This window comes from Aethalodelphis obliquidens, unplaced genomic scaffold (genome assembly GCF_003676395.1).
Source record: "Aethalodelphis obliquidens isolate GAN/ISIS:26980383/991018 unplaced genomic scaffold, ASM367639v1 scaffold89, whole genome shotgun sequence".
Lineage (NCBI taxonomy): Eukaryota > Metazoa > Chordata > Mammalia > Artiodactyla > Delphinidae > Aethalodelphis > Aethalodelphis obliquidens.
Genome location: NW_020838033.1, coordinates 5,541,680 through 5,569,521, shown reverse-complemented (window position 1 = coordinate 5,569,521; position 27,842 = coordinate 5,541,680). Strand labels below are relative to the sequence as shown.

Sequence of the window (27,842 nt, the reverse complement as noted above, 5' to 3'; positions counted from 1 at the left end):
GATCCGGAGGGGATGAAAGGCGTGGTGTGAAGACGCCCTGCGTTCCCCTGGCTTGGTTGGTCAGGGCTTCCAGGGGCCGATGAACGCTGAGGAAACTGGATTCAGAGTGTCTCTTCTTGCCTTTCGCGGGAGGAAGCTGTGGACAAACTCCAAGGTCGGGAAGGTGGTAGTGGGGGGCACTTTCTCTCCAGGGTACAGGGTCACCGCGTCTCTACCCAACTCAGACTCCCTGAGCCTCACAGGAGACTCTCTAGGATTGGAAGTTGTTATGGCAACGAGGCTCTCAGAATACTGAGGAAAGCCAAAGCCTAGAGAGCCGACACCCTCCTGTATTCCCCCTTCCGACCCACGGGTAAAGTGGCGCCTCCTACGCACAGAAACCGTCCTTGGGCCCCCGCTCCGGCGAGGAGACCACCCTGGACCTCCGGGGGCGGGAGGCCGCTCTGGCCCCAATCAGGGCCTCTCGCTGGTAGACGGGCCCGAGGTAGCCCCTCTGGGCGCAGCGCCGCCGAGCTGCTCGATGCTCCGACCGGAAGTGCTCTTCACCGCCGACCTCCCACCCGGCTCTCTGGTCCCGGCGGTAAGATGGCGGCTGCCGCGGAGTGCGATGTGGTAATGGCGGCGACCGAGCCAGAGCTGCTAGACGACGAGGAAGCGAAGAGGTAAGCGGGTGGCAGGGTAGGGGAAGGGGCGATCTTCAGCTCCATGGCTCCGGTAACCCCGTCTTTGCCGTGGTGCAGGCCCTACAGAGGCAATGCCCCGCCCTCCGAGAAGCCCCCCTCCCCCATCTGAGATCGAGTCCGGATGGACCCCCTGAAGGGGCGCTCTCGGAGGTTTGCCCTCCTCTCCTGCTTCCGCCTGGCTGAGGAGCTGAGGCATGGCGTTGTTGCCCAGCAGAGAGGAAGGTTGTCCTCATTGTAGAGGCCGGGTCTCTAAGGGGGTCTCGGAGGTCTGTTGCGGGGGGGGGGGGTGGCGGCGCGGCTGTGATGACGCCTTCTTACATCGCCCCCGACCCCTTCCTTCTCTTGTTAACTTCTGTATTTTGTGTCTCAGCCCTTTGCATCTCCGAAACTCTTGCTGTCCTCACTTCCTTTCCTCAGTAATTATACCCCAGCGAGCGCTAGTCTGGGCCCGAGGTATTGTGTGTCTCCGTTATTGACCTGGTGGTCCCTCGGTTACCCCAGAAGTCTAAGGTGATAGAGAAAGAAGGGTGAGGGGTTTTGTCTCGTGCTCCACACGTCAAACCCTCTCCTTCCACCCTTTCTAAGGTCATTCTTTCAGGGCTGTTTCTTAAATTAAGCAGCAAGGAGGAGGGCAGCTGCTTGGGCGCTGTTGGCTCTGCTGGGCAGCCGCAGTGGCTCGAGATTGCCAGTCCGGACTCGGCAAGGGAGCTGCAGAGTGAGTGGTTTTCGAGAACGCTCTGGATTTTGGCTACAGCTAAGGCAGGTTATTGGAAGTGGGGTTGGAACACAGTTGTGGGTAGTCATACTTGTCCTAATTCTGGAGCAGAATTAACGAAAAGCTTCTGGAAGTTTGGAGCCCTGTCCTCGTCAACCGCAGGTTAACTGACTACAATTCTCTCAGTCTCCTTCCCACATATTTCATGTCTTTATACCAAGCCCATTATGGTTTCAGTCTGGAGGATTCGAGGTGGTGATTAGTTCATGAGATCTGAAATCAGGATTCCGAGAATTTTTACCTTTTTTAACTGTCTAGGTTTGAAACATCAGAGGTATTCAGGGAGGCAGAATGAATAGTTATCAAGCTTAAGGGTAGTTACTATGGCCAGTGTCCCAGGTTCCTGATCTGTTGCGAGCAGGAGCTGAGAGCCTTGACAAAGTGTAATAGGTCCCTGGAATATCAGAGAAGGCAGGAAACCAGAGCCTAGTCTCTGTCTGTTCCTGGTTTTGGGGTTTCACAAACCAGTTCTTTCCAGGTGTTTAGAATTAAGCATCATTAAGGAACTGCAAAACAGGACACAAAACTCCCACCAATACAGGCAGAACTTAAATTAATTGTAGGGATTTACTTTACTTGTGTTTGGAAGGAGTTCAGTGGTTCTTTGTGCTGTAAATAGGGAGTTGGGCTATATGTAATTTAAAATAAACTCAGCCTACTTAGTATAAATCTCTGACATAGGCACTGTCCTTAATTTGAGTTTCCCTTCAAAGTTCCTATGTAAAGCAAATTTTTTTCCTTAAAACAAAATCAGCCCTTTTATGATATTCTATCATAAAAAAACATAAAACAGGTGATGCCGTAATGTGACCACATCAGACACACAAAAAAGTATGGTATTTGGTAGCAGTAAACAGAATAAGGGAGGGTGTTGACTGATGTTAACTGCCTTATTTCATGGAGTTTTAAGATGTCATTGGTTGTAAAATGCACGATTGTTTTCTCTGCCACTAAGAAAAAAACTATAACTGAAAAACGCGTTCTTATGAAATAGACTTATATGTAAAACATACACAGATCTTTTTTAGACATAATAAAATGTAAATGTTTATTGTATACCACTTATGTGAAAAAATCAAAAGGAAAATACCGTGAAATAAAAATATCACCATTTGACTTTCCGCCATATAAGGCATCCTTAGGAGGGTAAATACTGGGCTCTGTTAGTAAGAAAAAGCCTTGTTTACGTGTAGCTTTCCAAGGCTGAAAATGGAGTGGTGACTTAGAAGTTTTGGAGGAAGATTGTTTTACATTTTTCACATATCCTGGAATCCTCCTGTGTAGCCACAGCAGAGGGCAGGGATAGGCACATCTCTTACAAATGCCCTTTACTATCTGACTTGGTTAGTTATTAGGCCAAGTTCGTGTCTCTTGTTACAGTCCTACTCCTAGTTCACTTGGGGACACAGGAGTTGATGGGTCTCGGGTTGTTTTTGTAAAGTCCAGCAAGGAGTCCTTCTTTGCATCGTGGCCCAAGGGCATCCTGCTGCTGCTGCTGCTGAATTGTCACAGTCCCACGGCGGGGGGGGGGGGGCGGGCACAGTGAGAGGAACTTTCAAGAAGTTGGACCTCATGGTTGTAGCATTTTAAATGGCTACATGTTTTATTTCCTTAGCATTAGAGTCTCTACAGAAAAAGAAATGGACTCCAGTTTTTTTGCCTGTCATTCTGGACAAAGTTCTTTTTCCCTTATAGCAGCTGAGAAGCTAAAATAAAAGATGTGTTATTTGGCACTCCAAAATAGATCAGGGTTCTGGACATGGAGATTATTATTTCTCTTTGCCCACCAGAATAGATAAAGCTGCTTGGGGAGCCAGAGGACTAAATTTCAGAGGTTTTACATTTCAGCTAATTTAAAAACTTACATTTTCCTGGGAAGTTGCTGATTGTTTTACCTAATACATGAATGCCTGTCTTGAGTGAGGGCTGTCTGGTTGTATTTCCTGGACTGGGGAGTAGTTTGGTCTCCGTAGGTGGTCTTTATTATGGTAAAATCGAAGGATTTCAAGTTGCTAATCAACAGAGGAAGTACTTCTGTGTCTCAGCATATATCTGGCCTGACTGGGCAGTGAGGTCCAAAAGAACCAATGGGAGCGATCGACTTAGGAGCCAAGGGCATCCTTACCTGATTCCTTGGGCTGATAATCTTAACTTCTCAGTGTCTGTTTTCCTGGTGGAGGAGAGCAAGAACAATTATTAGTAGGCCCTTTCTTAGTACCTAGGTATTGTAAACTCTTTTGGGATTTTGCCTTTTATTTTTCTATGAATATTGTTGGTGGGAAGCACTGAACCCTGAATCCATATCCCGGGGGCTGCTGTAGTTGCTATTAACTGCAGCTTCTTGGGGTGTTTTGGAGTTTGTGGCCTTAACTGCAGAGCTTGTGGGGTTACTTTTCCCCCTTCTTCCCCACTCTGTTTCAAATTCTTAGGTTTGTGTCCCCCTAAACTTTCTCTTGAAGTTCCAAGGCAGGCAGCTAGACAAAGCCTGCAAACTGAATGGGAATTTATCTTTGACCTGGAGCCCAAATCAGTGAGAAACACTGCTTTCAGCCTTCACTTTCATTTTGGTATGCTTTAATTGTGGGGTCAGAGATGAAGAAGTGGGACAAATAAGTCACGGTTAAGGAAGGGATAAAGCTAGGAATACAGAATCCTGAATACCAGCAAATAATTGATTGAATTGAACCCTGGTATTAACAAGTGGCAAAACTGTTAAATAGTCTTTACTGGAGCAAAGGTAGAGCACAGAGAAAGGGTCTCTCTGTTCCTTGCTGGTTTAATTCAGATTCATGTATTAACTGAAGCCAGGTAAATTGAGCGATTTTAATAAAATGTTGGGCCAAGTGAGTGGCAGTTGCTGTAGTGTCTAGTTCATTCCCAACAACCAGAACTCTGATTGGCTTAAAGATCAGCCTTATTGTACATTCCAACCAATCAGGAATTGGTTTAGTTTTTGAAGGTAGTATTTTTTAAGTTTTTAAAAGCTGCATACTGGGCACTTGCCTTTGCTTTCTTTCTCTAGGACTTTAGAAGATTGGAGAACAATGGTCAGTGGCTGCCTAGGTGCCTTGTGGTCTGCAAAGTCTCTGAGAGCCCATTTCTCCCTTACTCCACTAATGTTTGGTCCCCTTTCTCCAGTGCTGAGTGATGTGGAAGTTACTTAGAGGTCGTTCCAGGTATTCTTTTAAATTGTCTGGATTTCAGCAGTAAGAACAGGATTCAGCATGCAAGTTTTTCCAGTAGTTTATTCATTTTATTGGATTAACAGTTTTTTTCTTTCCCATGCAGATCCAAACAGCAGTTTCTATGTTTATCTCACCATGGCAGGGGTATGCGTGATTGAGGCTTTTGAGAATGGTAATATGATCAGGAATATTTGACTTTCAGAGTCTGATTCTGAGACCTAATACTCTGTTGGCCTATGATTTTGTGTGGGGTGGCCAGATTGTCAGATAAGCAAAGTGTTAACTGTCTTTTCTGATTCTAATATTAGGCTTTCCGGGAGGGTGTGTGAGACAAGCAGGGCTCTCTCTCATTAGAGTTTCTGTCCTGAGAATTCTGCCTCGGGCAGTTTGCTCTGAGACAGTCAACCACCTGATGAGCTAAAGAACCACAAAAACTTGGGAAGCAAAATAACAGTTGACAGTGTAGACTTCTGACTCTAGTTCCCATCTCCATCTCCCCCCCTCTTTCCCCACCCCCACCAAAAAAAAAAACAACCAAAAAAACTCAGAAAGCAACCTTTTTCCTAATTATAGTTCCTCAGTTCTAGATTTTTTTTTTTTTTTTTTGGCCACACCACATGGCTTGTGGGATCTTAGTTCCCTGACTAGGGATCAAACCCGGGCCCTCAGGTGTGAAAGCACAGAGTCCTAACGACTTGACCGCCAGGGAATTCCCCAGTTCTAGATTTTTGATGAGTGCTAGTGTCCCTGTGAGGGTAGTGGGAGATGTCACAGAATGGGAAACCAAGGGATAGAAAATGGTGGGTTTGGGGAGGTATTATGAAAACAAGTCTCTGGCTAATGCCAAAAAGCCAGTGGCTTGTGTCCTCAGAGTAGCTTCTGAGCAGCTTATTTCTCAGAAGCAACTTCTTGGTTGTGTCTCCTGTCCCCAGGGGTAAATGAAGGTTAGGTAGATGCCACAGATTTTGACACCTCCCATTTAAGGAACTAGCAGAAGTTTTTAACACAGTTGAGGCTGCTATTTCTGTGTGAATATCCTTCTGCCTGCAATGATGGAATTTCCGTCCGGATTGCTTGCTTGCTTGCTTGCTCTTTTTCCCCACTGAATAAGACAGCCACCTCCAGTGCATTGCCTGGTGTCCTTCCCTACTTGAGCAGTAGAGAGAGCTGCTGCCTTGTGTAGTCTGTATCTGTGACTGCACTTGGTGCCTTTTGGTCTCTTCTGGCTCTGCCCCTGTTGAGATTCCCTGAGTGTCCAGACGGAGGACAGTTTGAAGTGGAATATTTTTTTCATCTTCATCTCCTTCTCTTTGTGGGGGGAGGGTGGGTGTTTTAACTGGGCTTTTAAGTGAAAGCAGAAGCTGCCTATTCTATAGGAAATTGGGTAAAGGAAGCTGGGTAGCCCACCCTTACCAACAGGTAGAAGTTGGATAGAGTCCACCCTCTATTTTCTCTGGACCTTTATGAAGCCTTTATTTGCTCTCAACATCTAGCGCCTTGCATTTTAGCAAACACTCTGTCTGTGGAATTGTTCCCGCTCATATATGGCTTCCACCTATCCATGTGAAACTTAAATTGTTAGAGGATAAAAAAGAAAGAAATCGAATAATATGCATTTGGTAAGATGGAGTAAAAGGCTTCTGGGCTCCTTTACTTTACTCTCTCATGAAGGTCAGAGAGAGTACAACATGAAACAGGCCCTGTGACATGCCTTTGGGGACAAGAGGTCTTGTACTGTGGGAAGGAGCAAGGAATTTCTACTCTGAGACTGGCCAAGATCCTGTAAATTCTGAAGGGTGGAGGGCATTCCTTCATCAACGGGCAACTAGTAAATTTGAATAAAAGAAATGGGTGCAACAATCTAGAGTAAGGGTGACATTTTGGAAGTAGTAAATATAATAGGAATGCATAAAGGATATTTGACTGGTTGGCAGTATAAAGTATTATTATTAAAGACCTGAGGGTAAAAAAAGGAAAGATATCTTTCTTTAAAGTTCTTCCTGCCAGTAAAATAGTCTGCAGGTCAGAGGCCCCTAAACGCTCCTCTGCTCTCACAAGAAATCACGTTGTCCTGAGTTGTAATTTTAGTAGATTTCTCTTCCACTTCTGGAGTAGCAGACTACATCAAGAAAATGCAAAGAAAAAGAAAAAAAAGATCTCATTCAAGCTGCTACGTCTGTTTTGATTTAAACTGGTATTAATGGCTGTTGGAAGAGCGGAACTTTATTAAAAATACATTATTCTAGCCAAATACTTGAAATAAATAAGAGTACTGTGGTTCACCCCCCCGCTTCCCCCCCTGCCCTTGGTCATTCAAAAATCTAATCAGTATTTCCTCAGTTGCAAATGTAGAATAGTGAAGCCATGTTAGTCTTTATTTTTCATGCAGTGGGGTAGAATAAATCTAAAAATGGTACATTACACATATACATGTGAAGTAATTCCAGAGAGAACCCAGAGATGTTGAGACGTTTTTTAAAAAAATACTTGCCAGTGAATCCTGCATTAGTGAGAGTTGAGTAAAGTTTCTAAATACCTCTTTAATTTCTAGAAGATAGACTAGTTGGCCTAACGCAAAGATATTGCTTAAGGTTCAACTTGGAAGTATTTAGAGAGACAATGGAAGTTTTTATAGAGCATCTAATTTGGGGCACATTACGATTTCAACTGTGGTGTTTTAATTTGTTTTTAATTAATCTGTAAATGTGCAAAGTTGGCTGGTGATCATAAGCCCAAGTTGTCTGATTTGATCACATGATGCTGAGCCCTGCTAAGACCTGTGTGATACCAAATGATTCCCTTGGCAGTGTTTGTTGGAGTAATTAGCATCTGTGATGAATGAGTGCTAAATTGGGAGAGAGAATGGAACTGTGTGATCAGAGGATATACAGATTTTTCACGCACATGTAGTGTTAGAAGAGCAGGTTTTCATACTGCAGGTTTTCATACTGCAGTTTTCTGAAAAATAAATACATTTCAAAATAGCAAAGCAGAGCAAGAGTAGAATGTATTCTCCTTACCTACGTCTGTCAGAGAGAAGGCCGGCCTGGCCCTCTGACACTGATCCCGTTGTGGGACACCCTCCCATCATACATCCAAAGAGGGCAGAGTTTTTGGAAAACCTTTCATGAGCTGTTTTCACAGGAATTTGTTGCTGGCTATTCAAGTGAAAGGACTGGTCTGGTAGAGGTAGTCATTCCCGGCATCTCTTGGTGAATCAGAGAAGTGAAGCTTTTTCTGCTTAGAGGTGATCCAAGGATTGGGTGGGGAACTGGATAAATTAGTTTTAATCCAAAAACCTTGCCACTCACAGGATCTAGCGGGGAAAACATGGGACTCTACGATTTAGGAAACCTGTGCAGCCACCTTGGGTGCCTCACTAGCTCTTCGTCTGTTGGAGGACACGTGATATTATCACCATCACCACTTCAGAAGGCCGTTGTGAAGACCCTCATTGGAAATGTTTTGAAAATTTGAAAATGCACTAGAGATACAGTCTCTGTTAATAGTGTCATCGGGTCAGTTATGGCCAAGTCTATATTTTGATGTGGTGCTGTATTTCAGGGTTTAGTCTGCATTTTATTTTGTGGCCACAGAAAATAGTCTGTAGTTTAATGTAGTCCCTTTTGGAATCTGTTCCTTTTTTTTACCTAATCCAGGTGAACTCAGTTAATCCTAATTCTTCCTCTCTTAGTACTGATGTGTTTTAGTTAGGTACATGTTGTAACCTCACTTGGTTCTCAAATGAATTGACTGGCAGTGAGTGGAGTGACAGATGCCACCGCCAGATTGCCCTCAATTCCAGTGTTAACCAGCTCTTCTCCTTCTTTTCCAGTCCTACGCCTTTGACATCTCATCCTTCAGTCCCTTTGCTGTAAGGGCAACTTGAACAAGCTTCAGCCCTTTCTCAGACTCCCAGGCAGGACTTGAATGGATTTGACCCTGGAATTGTTCCTGATGCAGCCTTGTTCAGTTCTTGCTGCTGCCATGCTGGATTCCAAAGATCCACTCTTTCCTCGGCTGGTCTCGCAGGGTCAGGCCCATTGGTTAAAGCTTGTTGTGTATTTGGTGGGGAGGTTCAAGATGACGGAGGGACTCCACTTTGGGCGTTGGACCTGGAGGCAAAAAATAAGCATTCAGTCTAAAAGCACTAAGTGCCCATTGTTTAGGCAGCTGTTAATCAACCATGTTTCTATGAAAATAAGTCCTTTTCATGAGGCAGTTGTGTGGGAATAGCTAATTCTGGCCTGATGCTGTGCAGTGTGAGGTTAAAAACATGGTAACGTGTCACAACACAATTCTTCTTGTTCTTTTCTGCTGTGGGCTGACTCTACATTACTCGCTTTGTTTGCTCTAGAATGGAATCTACTCACCATTTACTAAAATGAAATGCATTTCTTGGGGGAGGCAAAGTCCAGTTCACTAGGTCTTGCATCTTAAAGGGAAAGGAGCCTTACTCTGTCTGTGACTGATTGTTAGGAATGTCATTTGGCTTGTTTAAATCCAGGTTGCAGTTCTGGAGTTGGATTTTATACGCTGGGCAGTTTTGTGTTTTAGTTGAAAGAAATTCATATTCATTGTTCTTAGCAGTACAGATTAATTTTTAAAGTCTTAGGCAATAGGTAGAGGTGAGTATTAGAGAGAGCTTAGCATAGTAGATAGGGCACAGCTCTGGGATCTGCAGGTCTGGGTTGACACCCTGACCCTCTGGACAGTTTTTAATCTCTAACCCTTAATTTCCTCTGTTGAAAAATGGCAATAATGAAACTCACCTGATAAGATACTGTATGGAAAGTACCTGGCCTCAGTAATAATTACTGATTTTCCACAGAAGTCATCCTTTACATTTTTGCTGGAAAGCCAATGCTGAACTTGTGGCCTCCACTGGAGTGAGTGTTTCAGGAAAGAAAGGGTATCTCTCTCTATTTCTACAGATTGTCCCCCCTTTGACTCACAAGCTTTATATGCTGATACAACGTCTATCCAAGTGCTCAGATGCCTTTGGTTTTCCTCAAGGATTTGTGTGGTCTTAGCCACTAGCTGACTGAATAGAAGGCTAGATCTTTTCAGGTACAGTTTGGGCCTGTTGCTTTTGAATTTACTACTCCATTTCTTCATAGTGCTTTAATTCAACTTCTGACATCCTGTGTTGGGGAAGCCCCTTCTTCAAATCTTTTGGCATGTCTGCTCTTAAAGGATAGGTTCTTCATAGTTCTTATAGTGCCTGGCTTAATTTAGAGTTGTTCAGCATGTGGAAAGATTGTGCTTGGTCTTATAAGTCTTGCAGTTGGGGGATCCTTCTTGAGAACTTTTAATAGCAGATGGCCTCTTTACATCATTGTGACAGTTGGTATAATAAAATTATTCAAATCCATCACAGTTCAAATCTGTCATCATTTATAGGTCATTTCCACTTTCCTTCTCCCTTTTTTTTGGCCATGCCACACAGCTTGTGGGATCTTAGTTCCCCGACCAGGGATCGAACCCAGGCCCCCTCAGTGAAAGCGCCGAGTCCTAACCACTGGACCACTAGGGAAATCCCCCATTTTCCGTCTCCTTTCTGCTAGCAGACTTTTGTTGTTAATAGGGCTTGCCAAGACAGTGATGGAGAAGAATGGAAAGGGAGATCGCCTCAATAAAAGGAGGGTGGTTTTGCCAGTTTGTAGTTTAAAATACGTGAGTAAATAAAATCACAAATCTTCCCATTGCCGATGTCCATGGAATCAAGCTGTAAACTCCTATACCATCACCAAGGTTAAGAACTGTATTTTTGTCCCCACTTCAGGCAGCCCTTGAACTGGGCTTTTAGCATGCGTGGAGGACAGAAAAAGAAACAAAGATTCTTCCTTATAACAGAAATGCCAGATATTTAGCTATGTTGCAGTAATCATTTTGGTAAGGAATTATCTTTGTCACTCAAGTTGGTCATTAGAGTGATTTTGGGTATCTCTGATAGAGGTTACAAGTTTGTTCTTTGAGACATTGTTGGTCATGTCTGAATTGATTCTAGTTCTTTGGTCAAGAATATAATTTGCAATTATATATCATTGTTTCTTTTGGAAAGTACAGTTTGTCTCATGCACAGCTTCAAAAAAATGGATCTTGGAGTAGGGCAAAATTTTTGATATTCATAACCACGCCATTGGGTGGTTATACAAAGTACTAGAGGGATGGTTGAGGAGGCAGTTAAGTATCCACATAGATGTGATGGGCGGAGAGCATCAGTAGGTGGGTACTTGTTAGAGCATGGCACTGGCAGTCTATATTTTGTATGTCCCTGTCATCGAAGTTCTTGGTCTCTGCTGTCACTCAACTCTGTCCTCCATCTTAAACACCAATATGCTGTGCTTTTAACACCTTTGCCACCTGCTTTTGCTCTGCTTGTCCTTCCAGTGACAAATGCATGAGCCAGTTTTCAAGAGAATAAATCATTAAAACTCCAAGAATATGACCCATTTCACATTGAGAAATCAGTTGCCCCTGAACGGCATTACCTATAACTGACTTTCTGTAAGTTTGCTAAAGAGGCAGAAGTTGTGACACAGTGGAAAGGAAATAAATATAAAAATTCCGTCTCTGTGAGAGAATGTCTAAATTTGCCTGTCCTAAAGGGGAATGATTACAGGTAGGAGTAGTGAGGAAAGGTCAGGTGACATCAGAGAGGTTTCTTGATTTAGTTTGAATGTATCTAAGTGACAAAAAATAGCATCTGAAGAACTTGGATTCGTTCATTAGCACCTCCTTTTGGTCCATCAGCCCATCAAACAAATCTATAAATTCCTTCAAGTATCACATAAACTTTCAGCTCAATGTGCTGGGGGCTCTAGACCAAAAGATTGTTCCCGTGAGATTACAGGGGTTATTCCCTCGGTATAGTAACATGATTCTCTTTCTCTTTCCTTTTCAGGGAAGCAGAGTCTTTCAAGGAACAAGGAAATGCATACTATGCCAAGAAAGATTACAATGAAGCTTATAACTATTATACAAAAGCCATAGGTGAGAAGGGATACACTGGAAAATAATTTGCCAAATGTTGTTGTTGTTTTAAATTTTTATTTATTTAATTTTTTGGCTGCGTTGTGTCTTCATTGCGCACGGGCTTTCTCCAGTTGCGGCAAGTGGGGGCTGCTCTTCGCTGCGGTGTGCCGGCTTCTCATTGCGGTGGCTTCTCTTGTTGCGGAGCACGGGCTCTAGGCGCCCGGGCTTCAGTAGTTGCGGCACATGGGCTCAGTAATTGTGGCTCGAGGGCTCTAGAGCGCAGAGTCAGTAGTTGTGGTGCACGGGTTTAGTTGCTCCGCGGCATGTGGGATCTTCCCAGACCCTTCCCGGACCAGGGATCAAACCCGTGTCCCTTGCATTGGCAGGCAGGTCCTTAACCACTGCACCACCAGGAAAACCCCCCGCCAAATACTGTTATAAATAGCTCCTCTCTAAGAAGTAGTCTTTCTGCGTAGTGGGTTGATAACTGTTACTGTGTGAAGTCTTTGGGTTTAATGTCCTTAGTGGCAGTGATCCCCAACCTTTTTGGCACCAGGGACCAGTTTGGTGGGAGACAATTCTTCCACGGGGCGGGGTGGGGGGGATGATATGGTTCAAGCGGTAATGCGGGCGATGGGGAGCCGCAGATGAAGCTTCGCTCACTCACCCGCCGCTCACCTCCTGCTGTGCGGCCCGGTTCCTAACAGGCCGAGGACTGGTACCGGTTGGCGGCCCGGGGGTTGGGGCCCCCTGTTATGAGGGATAACTTTTTCTAGCTCAAGCAGGTAGTTCTTCATTTGGCAAATTAAAGGCAGTTCTAGAAATTCTAGATAATATGGCAATAAGATACCCACCTAAATGCATCTCAGACATTGCCAACTCATTTACCATCTTAGAAAATGGCCTTTGTAGATATTAACAAGTCTTAGTTACCTCCATGCTCAATTTGCCAGTATATTTTAATCCCATGCCAGCATTTTTCTCACCTAACTTGTTTACAGGCTCCCCACCCCCAACTCAACAAATGCAAATTCATTTTCATGTCTTATTACATAAAACACAAATCATTAAGAAGACAAATATGCTAACCCCTTAACCCATAAAGGATAATCAGTGGATTTTAAAGCTAAGTATAAATTATTATTATTATATATATATATTTTTTTAAAGTATCCTAAGCAATTCTTTTCCCAAGCTTTTTTTTTTTAACGTTGGGGGTAGGAGTTTATTAATTAATTTATTTTTGCTGTGTTGCGTGTTGCGTCTTTCGTTTCTGTGCGAGGACTTTTTCTAGTTGTGGCAAGCGGGGGCCACTCTTCATTGCGGTGCACGGGCCTTTCACTATCGTGGCCTCTCTTGTTGCGGAGCAGAGGCTCCAGACGTGCAGGCTCAGTAGTTGTGGCTCACAGGCCTAGTTGCTCCGCGGCATGTGGGATCTTCCTGGACCAGGGCTTGAACCCGTGTCCCCTGCATTGGCAGGCAGATTCTCAACCACTGCGCCACCAGGGAAGCCCCATATTTTTAAATAACTTGTCTTTGTAAAGTGGTTGCACCATTGCTGCTGTCCATTTGTCCAAGTAGTCAAAAATTTGACTGTGGCCTTTTAGAGTATGTCAGCGTTCCTGTTACAGTTTGATTGCCTTGATATAGTTCTGAGGGAGACGGCCCCTGAGTTTTTGAAGCAGTGACCCATGCTAAACTTCGTTTCACATTCTTCTGCCTTTCCTGTAGATATGTGTCCTAAAAATGCTAGCTATTACGGGAATCGAGCAGCCACCTTGATGATGCTTGGAAAGTTCCGGGAAGCTCTTGGAGATGCACAGCAGTCAGTGAGGTTGGATGACAGTTTTGTTCGGGTATGTAATGGGGCTGTTTTGGGGGGTCTGAGTTCTGTAGTTGAATTCCTCTAGCCCAGGGTTTCTCAGTTTTGACACTGTTAACATTTGGGGCCAGATAATTCTTTATTGTGGGGAGCTATCCTGTGCATTATAGGATGTTTTCAGTAGATCCCTGGCCTTTAACTACTAGATGTGAGTAGCACTCTCCTCCCTTCCCAGTTGTAACAACCAAAAATATCTCTAACGTCGCTGAATGTCCCATGGAAGGCAGAATCACCCCTGGTCGAGAACTGCGCAGCTCCATCCCTTGTTGGTTGTGTGTGCATGTTGCTGCTGTTGATTTCCTTTGGCTTGGCCAATCATGCTCCTTTTCTTCCCTCTTTGTGTTTCTTCTAGGGACATCTACGAGAGGGCAAATGCCACCTATCTCTAGGGAATGCCATGGCAGCATGTCGTAGTTTCCAGAGAGCCCTAGAACTGGATCACAAAAATGCTCAGGCACAACAGGAGGTATGGGTCTGATGCCATCAGTATCAGAAGAAACAGCAGGGTGGTATATTTGGAAGGAATAGTGACTTGAGAATCAGAACTGAGATCTTGTCTCACTTCTGCCATCAGCCACACCTGGGTGAATGTGTGCAAGTCTCATAGTCTCTGAGCCTCAGCTTCCTTATCTGTAAAAGGAATTTTGCATATGATTTACAGCTTTGAAAATCTGTGCAATTTGGAGGGTTTCTGAGATAGCTGGGAGGATGGGCAGATGCGTCAAGGAACTGATTTGAGTGAGGTTAAAAAATTTGAATTCATATCCTGATTAAATTGGTAGCAGCTAGAAGATGTTTTAGTTGCATCTTCATATGTACCTAATTTACTCCTGGATGCATTTAGTGAGAATCTCACTGAACCTCTGACAGTGCCTTTTATTTTATGTATGTGCATCATGGCTCCTTTGTTTCTGACCTTAAGTTCAAACTGAGGGTAAAGGTTGGGCCTTAACCTTTCTGTTAAGGAGTCTCGGCTACATCTTCACCAAATTGATTTGTGAAAAGTCTGTGGTTCTGATTTTCTTGAAATAAACTCATCAAGTCCTTGTTGGTTTTTCTGGTTGTTGAATCTGCAACTTCATTAAAACTCTCTTATATGATTTTTCTGGTATAGTTCAAGAATGCTAATGCAGTCCTAGAATATGAGAAAATAGCAGAAACGGATTTTGAGAAGCGGGATTTTCGGAAGGTAAAGTACAACTGTGAGGAAGTCTCATCTACACTTTTCTCACAAAGTTCTCTGTGTGTGTGTGTGTGTGTGTGTGTGTGAGGTAATTAGAGGAGTAGTATGGTACAGAAGATCTAGAATAGTAAATTATCACTTTAATTTGGCATTGACCTTTTCTTTCCCTGTTTTTTTTTTAAGACTTCTATTTATTGTTTTTAGAGTTTTAGGTTCACAGCCAAATTGAGAGGGAAGTACAGAGATTTCCCATATATCCCCTGCCCCGCACATGCGTAGCCTCCCCCATTATCAGTGTTCCCCAGAGGAGAATTCCAGAGGTACATTTTGTTACAACCAAGTTTTTGGCAATTATGAATAAAGCTGCTCTGGATATCTTTGTGCAGGTTTTTGTATGGATATAAGTTGCAACTCTTTTGGGTTAATACCAAGAAGCACGGTTGCTGGATCCTATGGTAAAAGTATTGCAAGATTGTTTTGCAAGAAACTACCAAACTGTCTTCAGAAGTGACCGTATCATTCTGCATTCCCACCAGCAATGAACGGGCGCTTCTGTCGCTCCACATCATCAACATTAAAAACATTTTTTTTTGTTAAGGTTCTTATTTTCTTAATTATATTTCGCTTTATCATAAAAAGCGGTATGAGTTTGTTACTTGAGTTCGTTCCTGTTTCTGATATAAGGTATGCTGGTTGGTAGAGGAAAAGCCAGTTGGAATTAAATATTAGGTTTGGATAACCCATTTTTATTAGAATAATGAGAGCTAGCTTTAACACCTGCTTTGTGTGATCTAGATGGAGCCATAAATAAAAGATAAAGGCCCCTTTTACATTTTTGAATAGTGTACGTAACCTGTCGTCATACCTTTTTGTTGTTAAGCCTTTCCACAGAAGCACACTACCGTCCTTTATGGAGCTGTGTGATAGTACATGAAAAATGTACGTGCCAAAGGGATTGACCTATGTGAAGTATGGGAAAGGTATCAAAGTTCCAGGTATCTTTCTAAGTCTTATTTGTAGTGGTTATCTCTCAGCTGAGTAATTCCTGATTCCCTTCTTTAGATGGAACTTGGAAGTAGCTTTCACTAGAGTTTCAAAAGGGGAGGTAAGTGGCCCCCAAAAGGGTTAAAAACCACTGATCAGGATCAGTTTTCAGGATCACTTAAGATTGTATCATCCAAGGACTGGAGTCGTCACTTCATATGTGGGAATTTGCTCAGTGCTTTCTGTAGCAGGTACTCAAATGCTTGATAAAAGGGTACAGTTAAGAATCATTCTTAAGTCACAAACTGTGACAGTCTTTTATTTGGTAATATCTGATTAGCTTATACAGAGTCCTAGCATTAACTTATTAGCGTCCCTCTTCTGTCCATTGGTTTTAATAACCACAGTGTCTTTGTAGTGCAGTTCATACTTTGTTTTGTGTGTGTGTGTGTTTGGAAAGCAATTCTGCCTCGTGTCACATTTTTAGAGCTTTGCATAGGCAAAAGCTTTGTCTCAAAAGGCGGTCTTTTGGGTTTCTTTTCTTTCTTGCCCACCCTGGAGCCAGAATCCCTAGTCTGTGACAGAATCCTCTGTTTGTGACATCCCAGCACCCCCACTGTAGTTCATGGTGATGTCACAAATGAAGAATTATGATCCTGGCAGGGGAAACAGATGAACTTGGAAGAAACAAAGATCTTCTTTGCCTGCAGCTGTCCATAGTCATGGGGAGGTGGGGGTGGGAAGTGAGGCTCCAACTGACACTCCCCACCATGAGCTAAACCCTCTCCGTACAGAACGTCACAAAGGCAGCAGGTTGTGGCTGCTTACATTTTGACTGACTGCCCTCCTCCCAATTCTTTTTCTGTTTAAGGAGGGGAAAATTAGCACCATGACTGCCCTGCTCAGTACCTGCATTTTCATATTGTTCTTAGAACATAAGCTGTGCCATTCAAGGAAAGGTGTCCCCACCACTGCTCTGTTGACCCTGCGGAAAGCCTTGCCAGTGCAACAGCTCATGGTGTTTACCTACTTCCCTTTATTTTTAAATTTAAATATTTGAGTAGGTGCTATTCTTGGTTCAAAAGTTAGAAAGTATAAACAATTACTCAGTGATAAGTGCTCCCCCCCAAACTTATCTTCCATCTGCCTATTTCTCACCCTTTAGGATAACCACTGTTCTTGTTCTGTTTACTGCCACAGTTTTGTTCTACATAAACAAATACAAATACAGCATTTTTTTTGGCCGCGCCTCGTGCCTCGTAGGATCTTAGTTCCCCGACCAGGGATTGAACCCTGGCCCCAGCAGTGAAAGCACCAAGTCCTAACCATAGAACCGCCAGGGAATTCCCAACAAATACAAAGATAGATTCTTAATTTTCTTTCTTTCTTTCTTTCTTTCTTGCATGAAAGGTAATAACGCTCTGCAAAGTTCTGTACCTTGCTTCCCCCCTGCCCCCCACTTAATAGACCTTGGAAGTCTTTCCATATTAGTATATGCAGAACTTCTTCATTCTATTTTAGATCCACATAGTAGTTAGTGTGCTAGTATATGAGTGTCTACATTGCCTAACCAGTCTCCTGTTGATGGAATTTGAGTTATTTCTGCTTCCAGTTTTCAGACTTCATCTCTTCCTGATCCCTATGACCAGATTCTTAGAGGGAACGGGTATCCCTTAACTCCAGATTTCTCCATTGGGTCAGTTATTCTTGGAGGAGAATATGATTCAGGAAGGATTTCCCAGGAATAACAGATAAACCAAAGTGAAAGCTCAGAGAACAAACTCAGAAAAAATAGGAATATATGGAAGTCTTTATGAAGCTGAAAGACTGAAATAATCTCAGCTGTGTGTGTGAGAGAGAGAGAGAGCGAGAGAGAGAGAGAGAACCTTTTGGTTTGTATAGCAATGTGTTAGGTATAGTTTAGGACTATTGAAAGCAAACTAATCATTAGATATTTCTGTACTAAAGTGGAAGTGGAAGAGTGGCCACCATGTGAGGCTTATGCCACAGGAAGGAGGGAACTGTGAGCAATTTCAGTAATATAGGGAGTAATGATTCTTTATCAGGTTCTCTTTTTGGTATTCCTTGTCTTACTTAGTAGGCTAAGCATGATGAATTATGCAAAGTAGCAAATAATGGTATTTCTACTAGAAGAATGTGAGTTTTGATCACAGTCACTATCGATATGATTCCCTGTGGAGGCACCTTAGTATGGTGATTAAGGTTATAGGCTCTGGAGTCTTTGTGTCTAAGATCAAATTCTGTTCCTATTTGGTCCAAGGTCCAGGCTTTGGTGACCTTGAACAAGTTACTTAATCTCTACTTCAGTTTTTTCATCAGTAAAATAAGGGTATTAATATTACCTGCTTCAGAAAATTGTTGTGGGCATTAAATGGGTTAATATATAAAGTACTTAGTAAATGTTTGCTGTCATCATTATCATCTGGATCGGCTGCTCTCCTCATTTCAGTGGTTTAATCAAATAAATTAGGGGTGTGTGTGTGTGTGTGTGTGTGTGTGTGTGTGTATATTTGTTTGTTTGTTTGTTTAAACAGGTATATTCTTAAACTCTGGTATTACTTCCCTTTGAATCTGTTGCCTGTGACCAAACTAAAGTCAAGACATTTTCTGGAGTCCAGGATGAAGAACCTTATTTGCTTTCTTCTTCCCCATAGGTTGTTTTTTGCATGGACCGTGCCCTAGAATATGCCCCTGCCTGCCATCGCTTCAAAATCCTCAAAGCAGAATGTTTAGCAATGCTGGGTCGTTATCCAGAAGCACAGTCTGTGGCCAGGTATGAAGTCAGGCCAGTTTTGTATTAAAATGCCAGATACCACTGGACGAATGCTGTCTGGCAGTTCCCTACAACAGGAGTTAACATATTGTCCTGTAGGTAGGCCAGCCAGGGTGATCAGACCTTCCTGGGACTTAAAGCCAAAGGTTAGACCGGGTATTATACCGAAAATCCAAAGGTATTTATGTAGGAGTTCAGTAGGTACTTGAGCTATATGTGAAAGAAGAGATGTGTGGATTTTTTGGTGTGTTTTTGTTTTTTTAAATGTCCGTTTCTTTCTACTCAAGGGGTTTGTGAACTCTAAAGGGCTGGATAGTAAATATTTTAGACTTTGCAGGCCGTGTTGTCTCTGTTAACAATTCAACTCAGTCACTATAGTGTAAAAGCAGCCATAGATAATAGATAAACAAATGGTGTGGCTGAGTTTCAATAAAACTTTATTTACAAAAACCAGCAGCAGATAGGATGTGGCCTGTGGGCTGTATTTACCAACCCCTGATCTAATAAAGATTGTGAGACACAAGAAGTATATAAGGATAGATACAGGTGATTTATTTGGGGACAGGTTGGGAAGAGTGCTTGGGAATCTACTTTTGGATACTTTCCATATTAGACACATGGTCAAGAAAAAAACTGGCCAAATGATAGTAATGGTGGGGGAGATCCTAACCACAGCTGAATGTGCCCCTTTCTGGCTATTGCAGTGACATTTTACGAATGGATTCCACCAATGCCGATGCTCTATATGTACGAGGTCTTTGCCTTTATTATGAAGATTGTATTGAGAAGGCGGTTCAGTTTTTTGTCCAAGCTCTCCGGATGGCTCCTGACCATGAGAAGGCCTGCGTTGCTTGCAGAGTAAGTTCTAGGCACCAGATCTGGGTAGGAAAGAAAGCTTTCTTTTTGAGCCTTTTAGAGAGTTAAGGTGGAAGGTTTTAGAATCACAGGGAATGTGATAGCACTTCTTCCCTCCTTGCCAGGATGCTTGATCTTTTCATGAGAAATTATTTCAGGGCAACTTTTATTTGCCTAAAGGTAAATGTGATCTATAGGGTCAGATCCTTTTAATATCTAAGTGTGTTTTTTCTTTTTTTCTTCCTTCAGTGAAGAAAAGATAGTAATGCTTATCCTGGGGAGTGGAGGTAAACCCTGGGTAACACAGGTCTCATTGGTATTCTTTTATAAATCTTGGTTTCCCCTGTCCACTCTGTAGGAAGCACCAGTGAGCAACAAATAGCCCAGATGGTGGGGTTGCGCAGGGTGGAGGGCCATGTGATGCTAAACCGCTGGGATCTAAGCAATTGAAAATAGACTCTGGCCTCTCTGTGCAGTGGCCTCTCAGACGAGGCTTTCTGGATGTGAACTGACCTCCCCTTGCTTTTCTCTGTAGAATGCCAAAGCACTTAAAGCAAAGAAAGAAGATGGGAATAAAGCATTTAAAGAAGGAAATTACAAGCTAGCATATGAACTGTACACAGAAGCCCTGGGGATAGACCCCAATAATATAAAAACAAATGCTAAACTCTACTGTAATCGGGGTACGGTTAATTCCAAGGTAAGCACTTGGTCTGGGGCTTGGGGCCTATGGAGATATTTTTAAGGGCCAACAATGCAGTCTTGGGAAATTTGCCCAATGAGGGTAAGCCAGATGAGAAAAGGTTGATATTTCAGCTTGTTAGGAACTTCCTTCTGAGAGGCAAGCTTTTAGATTTTCTGTGGAATTTAGGGGCACTTGAGGGACAGTTCGGAAGGATATTCCCACCTGTTGTTCAAGTTTCTTTCTTCCAGTAAAAGAATGGCTAGAGGCTTTGGGACAATTTTTAAAGCAAGTATTGCTTCTTTTTGCCTAAGCAAGTGATTATTTCTTTTTTAGGAGTGATTTGGAGGAAATTCGAGTATGAGGCAGGCTTAGTTTTTTTCTCCAGTATAACTGATGGTCACCATGCTCAGTTGAAAATGTCCTAAGTTCTGTCCCACACAACTGTCAGAAAGAATAGGCTCCTTGCTCTCGCAGAGTCCTAGTGGTTTAAAAATCACAGTAATTCTGATCCCTCCAGTTGGCCTCTGGAAGAATAGGAGGCAAGAACCACCCTTACTCTTTCCATGTCTTGGTTGGGCACTAACCTGGAATGGTAGAGGTGGTTTATCCTTGCAGATAAGTGTGCTTTGCTTCCATCCTTTAGAAAAGAAACCAATTTTGAATTTGGTGTCCTTAGCCCTCTGAGATACTGGCTTTCCAGTGACCAAGAATGAGTGTGGCGGTTAGGGGGCCAGCATGACTGATCGATCCTCCTAGAATTTTGAAGCCATGCCCACAGCTTCTGGGCTCCCTCAGTCACCCAAGATGTGAAGTATGACTGCTCCTCTTTTTCCTGAAGCTTAGGAAACTAGATGATGCAATAGAAGACTGCACAAATGCAGTGAAGCTTGATGACACTTATATAAAAGCCTACTTGAGAAGAGCTCAGTGGTAAGTTCCTCTGGTGGGTGGGGGGAAGAGGGTGTTGCTGCTGGCCTGCCAGGGGAATTGCATTATGGATGATGAAGCAGACCCAGGGATGTTGTGAGGTCATTTGGTCCTTCCCCCTGCCTCTAGGTGGGATTGTTCCAGCCCTAGACTATCTTTATAGACCTCCAGCGAAGGAGATTGCACAAGCTCCCTCAGTCTCCCATGCCAGTGTCTTACGCCCCTCACGGTCAGTAAGTTTCCTCTGATGCCTGACCCAAATTCCTTTTGTTAAAGTTTAAATCCATTTCCTTTGGAGATTTTATTTTGTGTTGTACACTTTTGCTCTAACTTGGCATAGTGCTTGGTGCTTGGCACACAGTAGGTGCTCACTCAATTAATGTTTGTTGAATGAATGTATGGTGGTTGGAAGAGGAGGAAAGGTATCTCTTGTGATAGTTGAGAGTTGTGCCTATCCTGTATGTTCTGGGTTAGGGAAGACAGTCTTTTGACAGGAAGGGATTTAATCTGGCTCAGCCTCCCAGCAGTATATGGAAGCCCCTTTTGAAATATCCTTGTCTGACTAGGATATTCCTGCCTAGGTCTAGTGCTCAGATTTGCCTTCAGAGTCAGGTTGCTCCCCAGCATACTTGTTCATTTTATTCTTGACCCCACTAGACTCTTTTCTCCGGACAGGAACATGAGCAGGGGCTAGGAGAGACCTCTCCCCAGAATCCATCTTTTCTTTTTTCAGGTTAATTTCCCAGCCGGAGAAGAATGTCCTGTCTTTAAAGTTCCTAAAGGAAGACCTATTTGTTGTATACCAGTCCTCCAAAACCCATCCCATTCCTTGTCATGAAATGGCATAGCCAAAGACAGGTGCTGTTACTGCTACCTGATGAGCCCATAGTTCTTCAAGCTTTCCAGTCTCACCAGTTGTGCAGAGCATGGGCTACTCCCCATTTAGTTTTCTCAAAATTATCCACGTTTTTAAAAAATAGGAAAACTCCTGTGTGTAGTGCTTTTTTTTTTAGGTGAATTTCTAAGTAGATGACTAAATCTGTCCAACAAACATACACGGAATTATATTACAGATTCTGTGAGACCAACTGTCAGTCATCTCATCTTTTCAAACCACTTGCAGACACACATGGAAGACAAAAGCATACCCTTTGACCCAGCTAAAGACTTATTTTATCAGACACAAAATGCTATATACATGTTTACTGCAGTGTTATTGTAATAGCATAAGAGGAGAATCTCACCTAGATGTCTAGTGGGAAGGGGGTGGCTGGATACATAATACTGTATCAACTCAATGGAACACTGTAGTGTTTGAACAGGGTTGGGAAGAGAACAGAAAATTCTGGATTTGTTAGGAGGGTAATGGGATGAAGGACTTTGTTTTTCATATGTGCAATAAATAAAAATCAGGAGTTGCTTTGATCAGATAGCTCCTTATCTTTGTGGTAGAAACAGAACTGTTCTCTTGAGTGGCTCTGCCATGAGATCCTGCCGCAGAGGACAGCGTGCACTGTTCGGCACAGTCGGCGGAGGCTTGGCAGCAGTCCCCTCAGGCAGCTGGGATTGACAAGAAGTACTGGAGATTAGTTCAGGCCAGAGCCTTACGAGAGCCCTGACTACTGCCCCAGTCTGCCTCAGCTCACCCCTACAGGTGGGGAGAGGCCAGATCTTTGCTACGTTTCCCATGATGGGCTGGAGTTTTCCATTTGCCCTAAAGCTCTACTTTTCTACTTTTTCTTCAACTTAAAAAAAATATTTTAATGTAAGGATGTCCTTGAATTAAAAAAAAAATGTGAAGTAAAAATGCAAGTCACTAATATAAGCTTATTTAGTACATTATGTAGGGCCTGGTAAGTCCATCAAGGTAGCTTGTTTGTCACATCATTTCTATACCCAGAGCTGTCAGTTCTTAATTTTCTGTTACTTCAGTTTATATTATTATACTCCATCCTGCAGATGGGTTCTCTGTACTCCTAGTAGCATTTGTGCCTTGCGTCTGTGGGGCATTGGTTTTGTCACCATTTTTTAAAAGTCATTAATCAAGATGTGGCCAGAAAATCAGATGCCTAAGATGTTGGGCTTCACTTTTGCCAGCCACATCAGTAGTGCTCCCCCTGCTCTGGCCTCTAAGCCTGGTGGGGCTCTGTGATGTTTGCAAAGATCGGCTTGTGTGGCAGCAGTGTAATAAATTGAACCTCTTTGTGCAGTGGCTAGCTGCACTGCATGGTCACTTCCCACTCCCCAGCTGATGGTGACTGTCTGGAACTGCTACCAGAGTCTGTTTAATCGGTAGGCCAGTCTTGGAGCCAGTGATATTATCAGGAAAATGCCCTTTACTTCTGTGGAAGAGACACTTAAAAGGTCTGGCGATCAGCCTGTCAAGCTTGTCTCCTCCCATCTTGGGCCAGGGGCCCTCCATTCTTCTGTGCTATTGAAGTAGAAGCAAGCCTGTGTTTACGTCTCCTTTTCTATCTCATTAACCTACATCTCTCGGATTGATTAGTCTTAATGGAAGCATTTGCCAGCAGCCACCACCTTGAACTTGATCCTTCCAGTGGCTGACGAATCCCACACCTCTGGATTGGAGCTGGCCCTGCATGTTTATGGTACTCTCTGTTTCCAAGCTCTTCCATATCCATTGACCTCACTTGATAGTTTTTCTCCTGTGTTTCAGTCCCAAGTAATCAAGTAGGTACCTTCACGTTTGTCTCTCCTGAGGTGATCCAGATGCCTCTCGGTGGCTCTGAGTGAAATCAGAAGGAACTTTCTCCTCTTGGTTGCTGTCTGCTCAGAGCAGAATATCACTTTGCTGGTTAGGTGCAGGTGGCATGAGACCGCTCTCTCTCTCTCTCGAGGACTTGGTAGTCCATTCTTCACGTGGCTAGCTTAAGGACTCCTGTTTCATGAAGCGTCTCAACCAAAAGCGTGTGTCTCTCGCTTGAGCCGCGCCTCTTCCCCTGGAGTGGTACTGAGGCCACTGCTATTTACGTCGCTGTACTGCCCTGTATTTCCTTCTCAGTTACATGGACACAGAACAGTATGAAGAAGCAGTACGGGACTATGAAAAAGTGTATCAGACGGAGAAAACAAAAGGTAAAGGAGTTTGAGAGCATGTTTCTCAGGGAATTGTGTGGTCTGACCTGTAGGTCCTAAAACTGGACATAGGAGTAGTTTGATTCAGGGATGAATGAACCTGGAGCTTATTTGAAGAAGTGAGCAGAGACCCCGAGAGTGGGACAAGGCACCTGTTTTCTGGTCCCCAGTCCTCCCTGTCACTTTCACTTGCTTTTCTGTGTGATGAGGCCAATGTGAAGAACATACCTAGCAGTAGATTTTTTTAATCTCCAGAAGAAAACACCGTAAAAGCCCCTGGTAAGGTTAATGAGGCTTCTGACTCCAGGGCATCTGGGCGGGGCCTGGTAAGGGAAGCCAGAATCAGGCGCGTCGTTGACGCCAGATGTCTTCCTCCAGAACACAAACAGCTCCTAAAAAATGCACAGCTGGAACTGAAGAAGAGTAAGAGGAAAGATTACTACAAGATTCTCGGGGTAGACAAGAATGCCTCTGAGGACGAGATCAAGAAAGCTTATCGGAAACGGGCCTTGATGCACCATCCAGGTAGAGCGGGTCGGGAGGGGGCTCGGTGCGGGGAGCAGGCTAGGCCGGCCGCTGCCAAGCTCAGTCCAGCACGAAAGCCTCAGAGAGGCTGCTCAGCTGGAATAAGGTGTTGCTCAGTTCCATACCCTCCAAGTTCGGGAAGTACCAGATTCTAAAATCAGGGATAATGTGGTCTTTCTGTCAGACTTTGTTTTCTTCAGGCTCTGAGTTCTTCCCATACTCCTCCCTTTAGATCGGCACAGTGGAGCCAGTGCTGAAGTTCAGAAGGAGGAGGAGAAAAAGTTCAAGGAAGTCGGAGAAGCTTTTACCATTCTCTCCGACCCCAAGAAAAAGACTCGATATGACAGTGGACAAGACCTGGATGAAGAGGGCATGAATATGGGTGGTGAGTTGGCAGTTGGTTGGGGCAGCCTAGGATGAATCTGACAGCTGCAGAACGTTATTTTTTTAAAGACACTCCAGAGGGAGAGTCTTATGTAATCAGCCAGTGATGCTCTGCAGTTTGTAAAGTGCACTCTGATAAGTACCTGTAATGTGTGAGGTACTCTGATGGGTGTGGAAAATAACAAAGGTGAATCAAACATTCCCTGACGTCCGGGAACTCACAGTCCAGGGGTTTGCAAACTCTGGCCCATAGGCCAAGTCTGACCCCTGGTCTAATAGACACGGAGTCCAACGAGGGCAATAAAATATAGCAGGTGTCAAGGGTGCAGAGTGGGTGCCGAGGAGGTCAGCACTAGCAAGGGAAGGCTTGGATGTGCAGAAAAGCATAGCACCTTGTGGGAGCTACCAGGGGCTCGGCTAGGAGGATAGAGGGTGCTCGAGGCACAGAGCGGTGAGAACTGCACAGAAGCTGGGTCAGACCTCAGCAGGCCTTAGAGGCTACAGGAAAGAATGTGGGCTTTTCCTTTCGGCTGGAAGTTCTTTCTTCCCCCACTGCAAAGTGTTTGCTGATACTTATGCGTCTCCCACATTCCTGTAAGCCCTCACAGACTGCAGTTTCCCCAGAAGACCTAGAATGAAGTAAAGTGCAGCCATGAGCATCATTGCTGACTGTGAGCTTAGGTGGAGATAAAAGAAGCCCCGAACAATGCAGTTCTCAGACCACTGCCTCTGACGCCAGGCCCTTCTCTTCCGCTGAGAAAATGTACTGGAATTTAAAATAAGGTTGATGCGCTACAGATAGTTCTCACCTTGCCAGTTCGTGTGTGTGTGTCTGTGTGTGTGTGTGTCTGTGTGTGTGTTATAAAGCCTAGCTTTGGACTTGCCTGACGGTCCAGTGTTTGGGACTCTGCACTTCCGCTGTAGGGGGCATGGTTTTAATGCTGCGAGGTGCAGCTCCCCCCGCCAAAAAAAAAATAATAAACATTGCTCTGCCCAGCAGTTGAGAAGAGTTGTAAGCAGTCGAAAGCTGTTGAAGGGATACAAGTCGGGGAGCCATGGACCTCATTTAGGCTCTGGAGATGTATTTGTGATGGCAGTGAGGCGAGCTGGTTTGGAAAGGGTGAGGAGGAGGGAAGACACAATCACTAGGAGAGAATCGGAGGGTACAATCGGGAGACAGTGTGAGAATCAACAGGAGTGGCTGCAGAACATGTTGGGCGAGGCAGAGGACTAAGTCAAGAGTGGCTTTGGCACAGCTGGCCTGATGGGGCTGTTCCCTGAGCTGGGGACCCAGGAACATGAGCGGATACACAGGCGAAGAAAAATTCACTTTTGGACACGATGTGCCCGTGGGTGGGATTGGCTGGTGGAGATAAATCCTGTGCAGCTGAGGGAGTTAGGCAGACTGGCGGTGTGAGACCTGCTGTGGCCTGGTGAAGAAAGCACGGTGCTAGAGGCACGCAGGAGTTGGCAGTGTTGTTTTGTTGCTTTCACTGGCCGCGTGATCTTGGGCAAGTTACTTGAGCTTCTGCTTAGGTTTTGTTGAGTATAAATTGGTACTCAATGATATAATGTATGCAAAGTACCCAGCACCGTGGTTGGCACCTGGTAGGTGCTTAGTAAACTATAGCTTTTTTCCTGGCATACAGTGTAGACAGAGTATGGCATCAAACACATGCAGTAAATCATAGGTCTCATTCTTATATACAGTCTTAGTAGCACTTAAGTGATACGTTTTAGTCTTTTCAGTAGCAGCCCCAGCATTATAGGGAGACAGTGTGGAGAAAGTCTTACGTCGTAAAGCGCAAATGGCATTTCCAGTTGTTGAGAAGGCCCAGTGAAGTGGGTTGAGGCAAAGAAAGCTTTCCTTTGGGACCATGCTTGGAAGAAGGGAACACATCCTGGGAGTGGGATCAAGTAGTGGGATCACCCCTCGTCGGTGAAGTTTGGGGAAAGGAGGGAAGTGATATTATCTGGGAAAGCTTTGGAGACCCATTAGAGAAGGGTCTCTCTTAAGTTCCTCTTCAGACACTTCTAATTTTTTCACCTTTTTGTGCCTTCTCTGCTTCTCACTTTGCTCCGCAGATTTTGATGCAAACAATATCTTCAAGGCATTCTTTGGCGGTCCTGGGGGCTTCAGCTTTGAAGGTGGGTGTGCCTGAGTTCCCAGACCACAAACCGACACAAGGACTCCCCAGTTAGGCAGCACTAGGGGCCCAACAGTGGAGGCAGCAGAATTCTCGTCCAGCAGGACATCTACACCCTCGGGTGCTGCTGAGGATGGAGGAGGGGTTTGCGGGCACACCTGCACAGGGTCAGGGAGACGTCTCTAAGCTTCCTAGTACCGGAGCTTCTCTGCAAGAGTGAAGGTGTTAGAACTACGCACGTGCAACCTGCTTGCATGCTCCCTCCTGCACCCCAAGGCCCAGCCTGTTTGATACCCTTAGAGGTTTTTCTGTTTGAAGTAGCCCTTAAAGACTCTCCATAATCAGGGCAAACTGATCTTCCCCCAGAAAACCCACAGAGCCAGCTGACAAGCTTTTCTTTTCCCTACAGCATCTGGTCCAGGGAATTTCTTTTTTCAGTTTGGCTAATGAAAGGAAACCATCCAGAACCCAGAAAATGCAGACTTGCTCCGTTTAACCTCGAATGTGGCTGGACACAGCTCACCTCCTCCCTTCATTATGATCCACGTACTTAGAGCAGTTTCGTTTTCTCAGTTGGATACCCAGTGTCTGTGTGAGTGGGGTGAAGGAAAGGGAGCCAGTGCCGAAGACTGCGGGTAGGGGAGGGAGGTGGGGGGTGGACAGGGCAGCTTGTGAATTTTTGTTTTACTGTTTAACTTTATTAAAAAAAAAAAATTAAGAGAATAAAATGTTTTGACCCTTTCTGGCACTTTGCTCTGG

At 44.2% G+C, this 27,842-nt stretch overlaps 1 protein-coding gene across 3 annotated transcripts; it reads left to right on the top strand.

The window, feature by feature from the left end:
- Window positions 1-130: 130 nt before the first annotated feature.
- Window positions 131-27,842, top strand: DNAJC7 (DnaJ heat shock protein family (Hsp40) member C7). 3 transcript variants are annotated; one of them, XM_027094426.1, is made up of 15 exons: window positions 131-662; window positions 8,479-8,517; window positions 11,551-11,639; window positions 13,353-13,477; window positions 13,856-13,969; window positions 14,618-14,692; window positions 18,346-18,464; window positions 19,169-19,322; window positions 19,855-20,019; window positions 20,843-20,934; window positions 23,954-24,027; window positions 24,406-24,552; window positions 24,785-24,937; window positions 27,022-27,084; window positions 27,493-27,842. In XM_027094426.1, the coding sequence occupies exons 1-15, from the start codon at window positions 586-588 to the stop codon at window positions 27,528-27,530; spliced, it is 1,524 nt and encodes a 507-aa protein (XP_026950227.1). In that variant the 5' UTR covers window positions 131-585; the 3' UTR covers window positions 27,531-27,842. The 3 variants fall into 3 exon arrangements, with proteins under 3 accessions (XP_026950227.1, XP_026950228.1, XP_026950229.1); XM_027094427.1 differs by lacking the exon at window positions 8,479-8,517 and having other exon boundaries at window positions 133-662; XM_027094428.1 differs by lacking the exons at window positions 131-662; window positions 8,479-8,517 and adding an exon at window positions 8,542-8,676.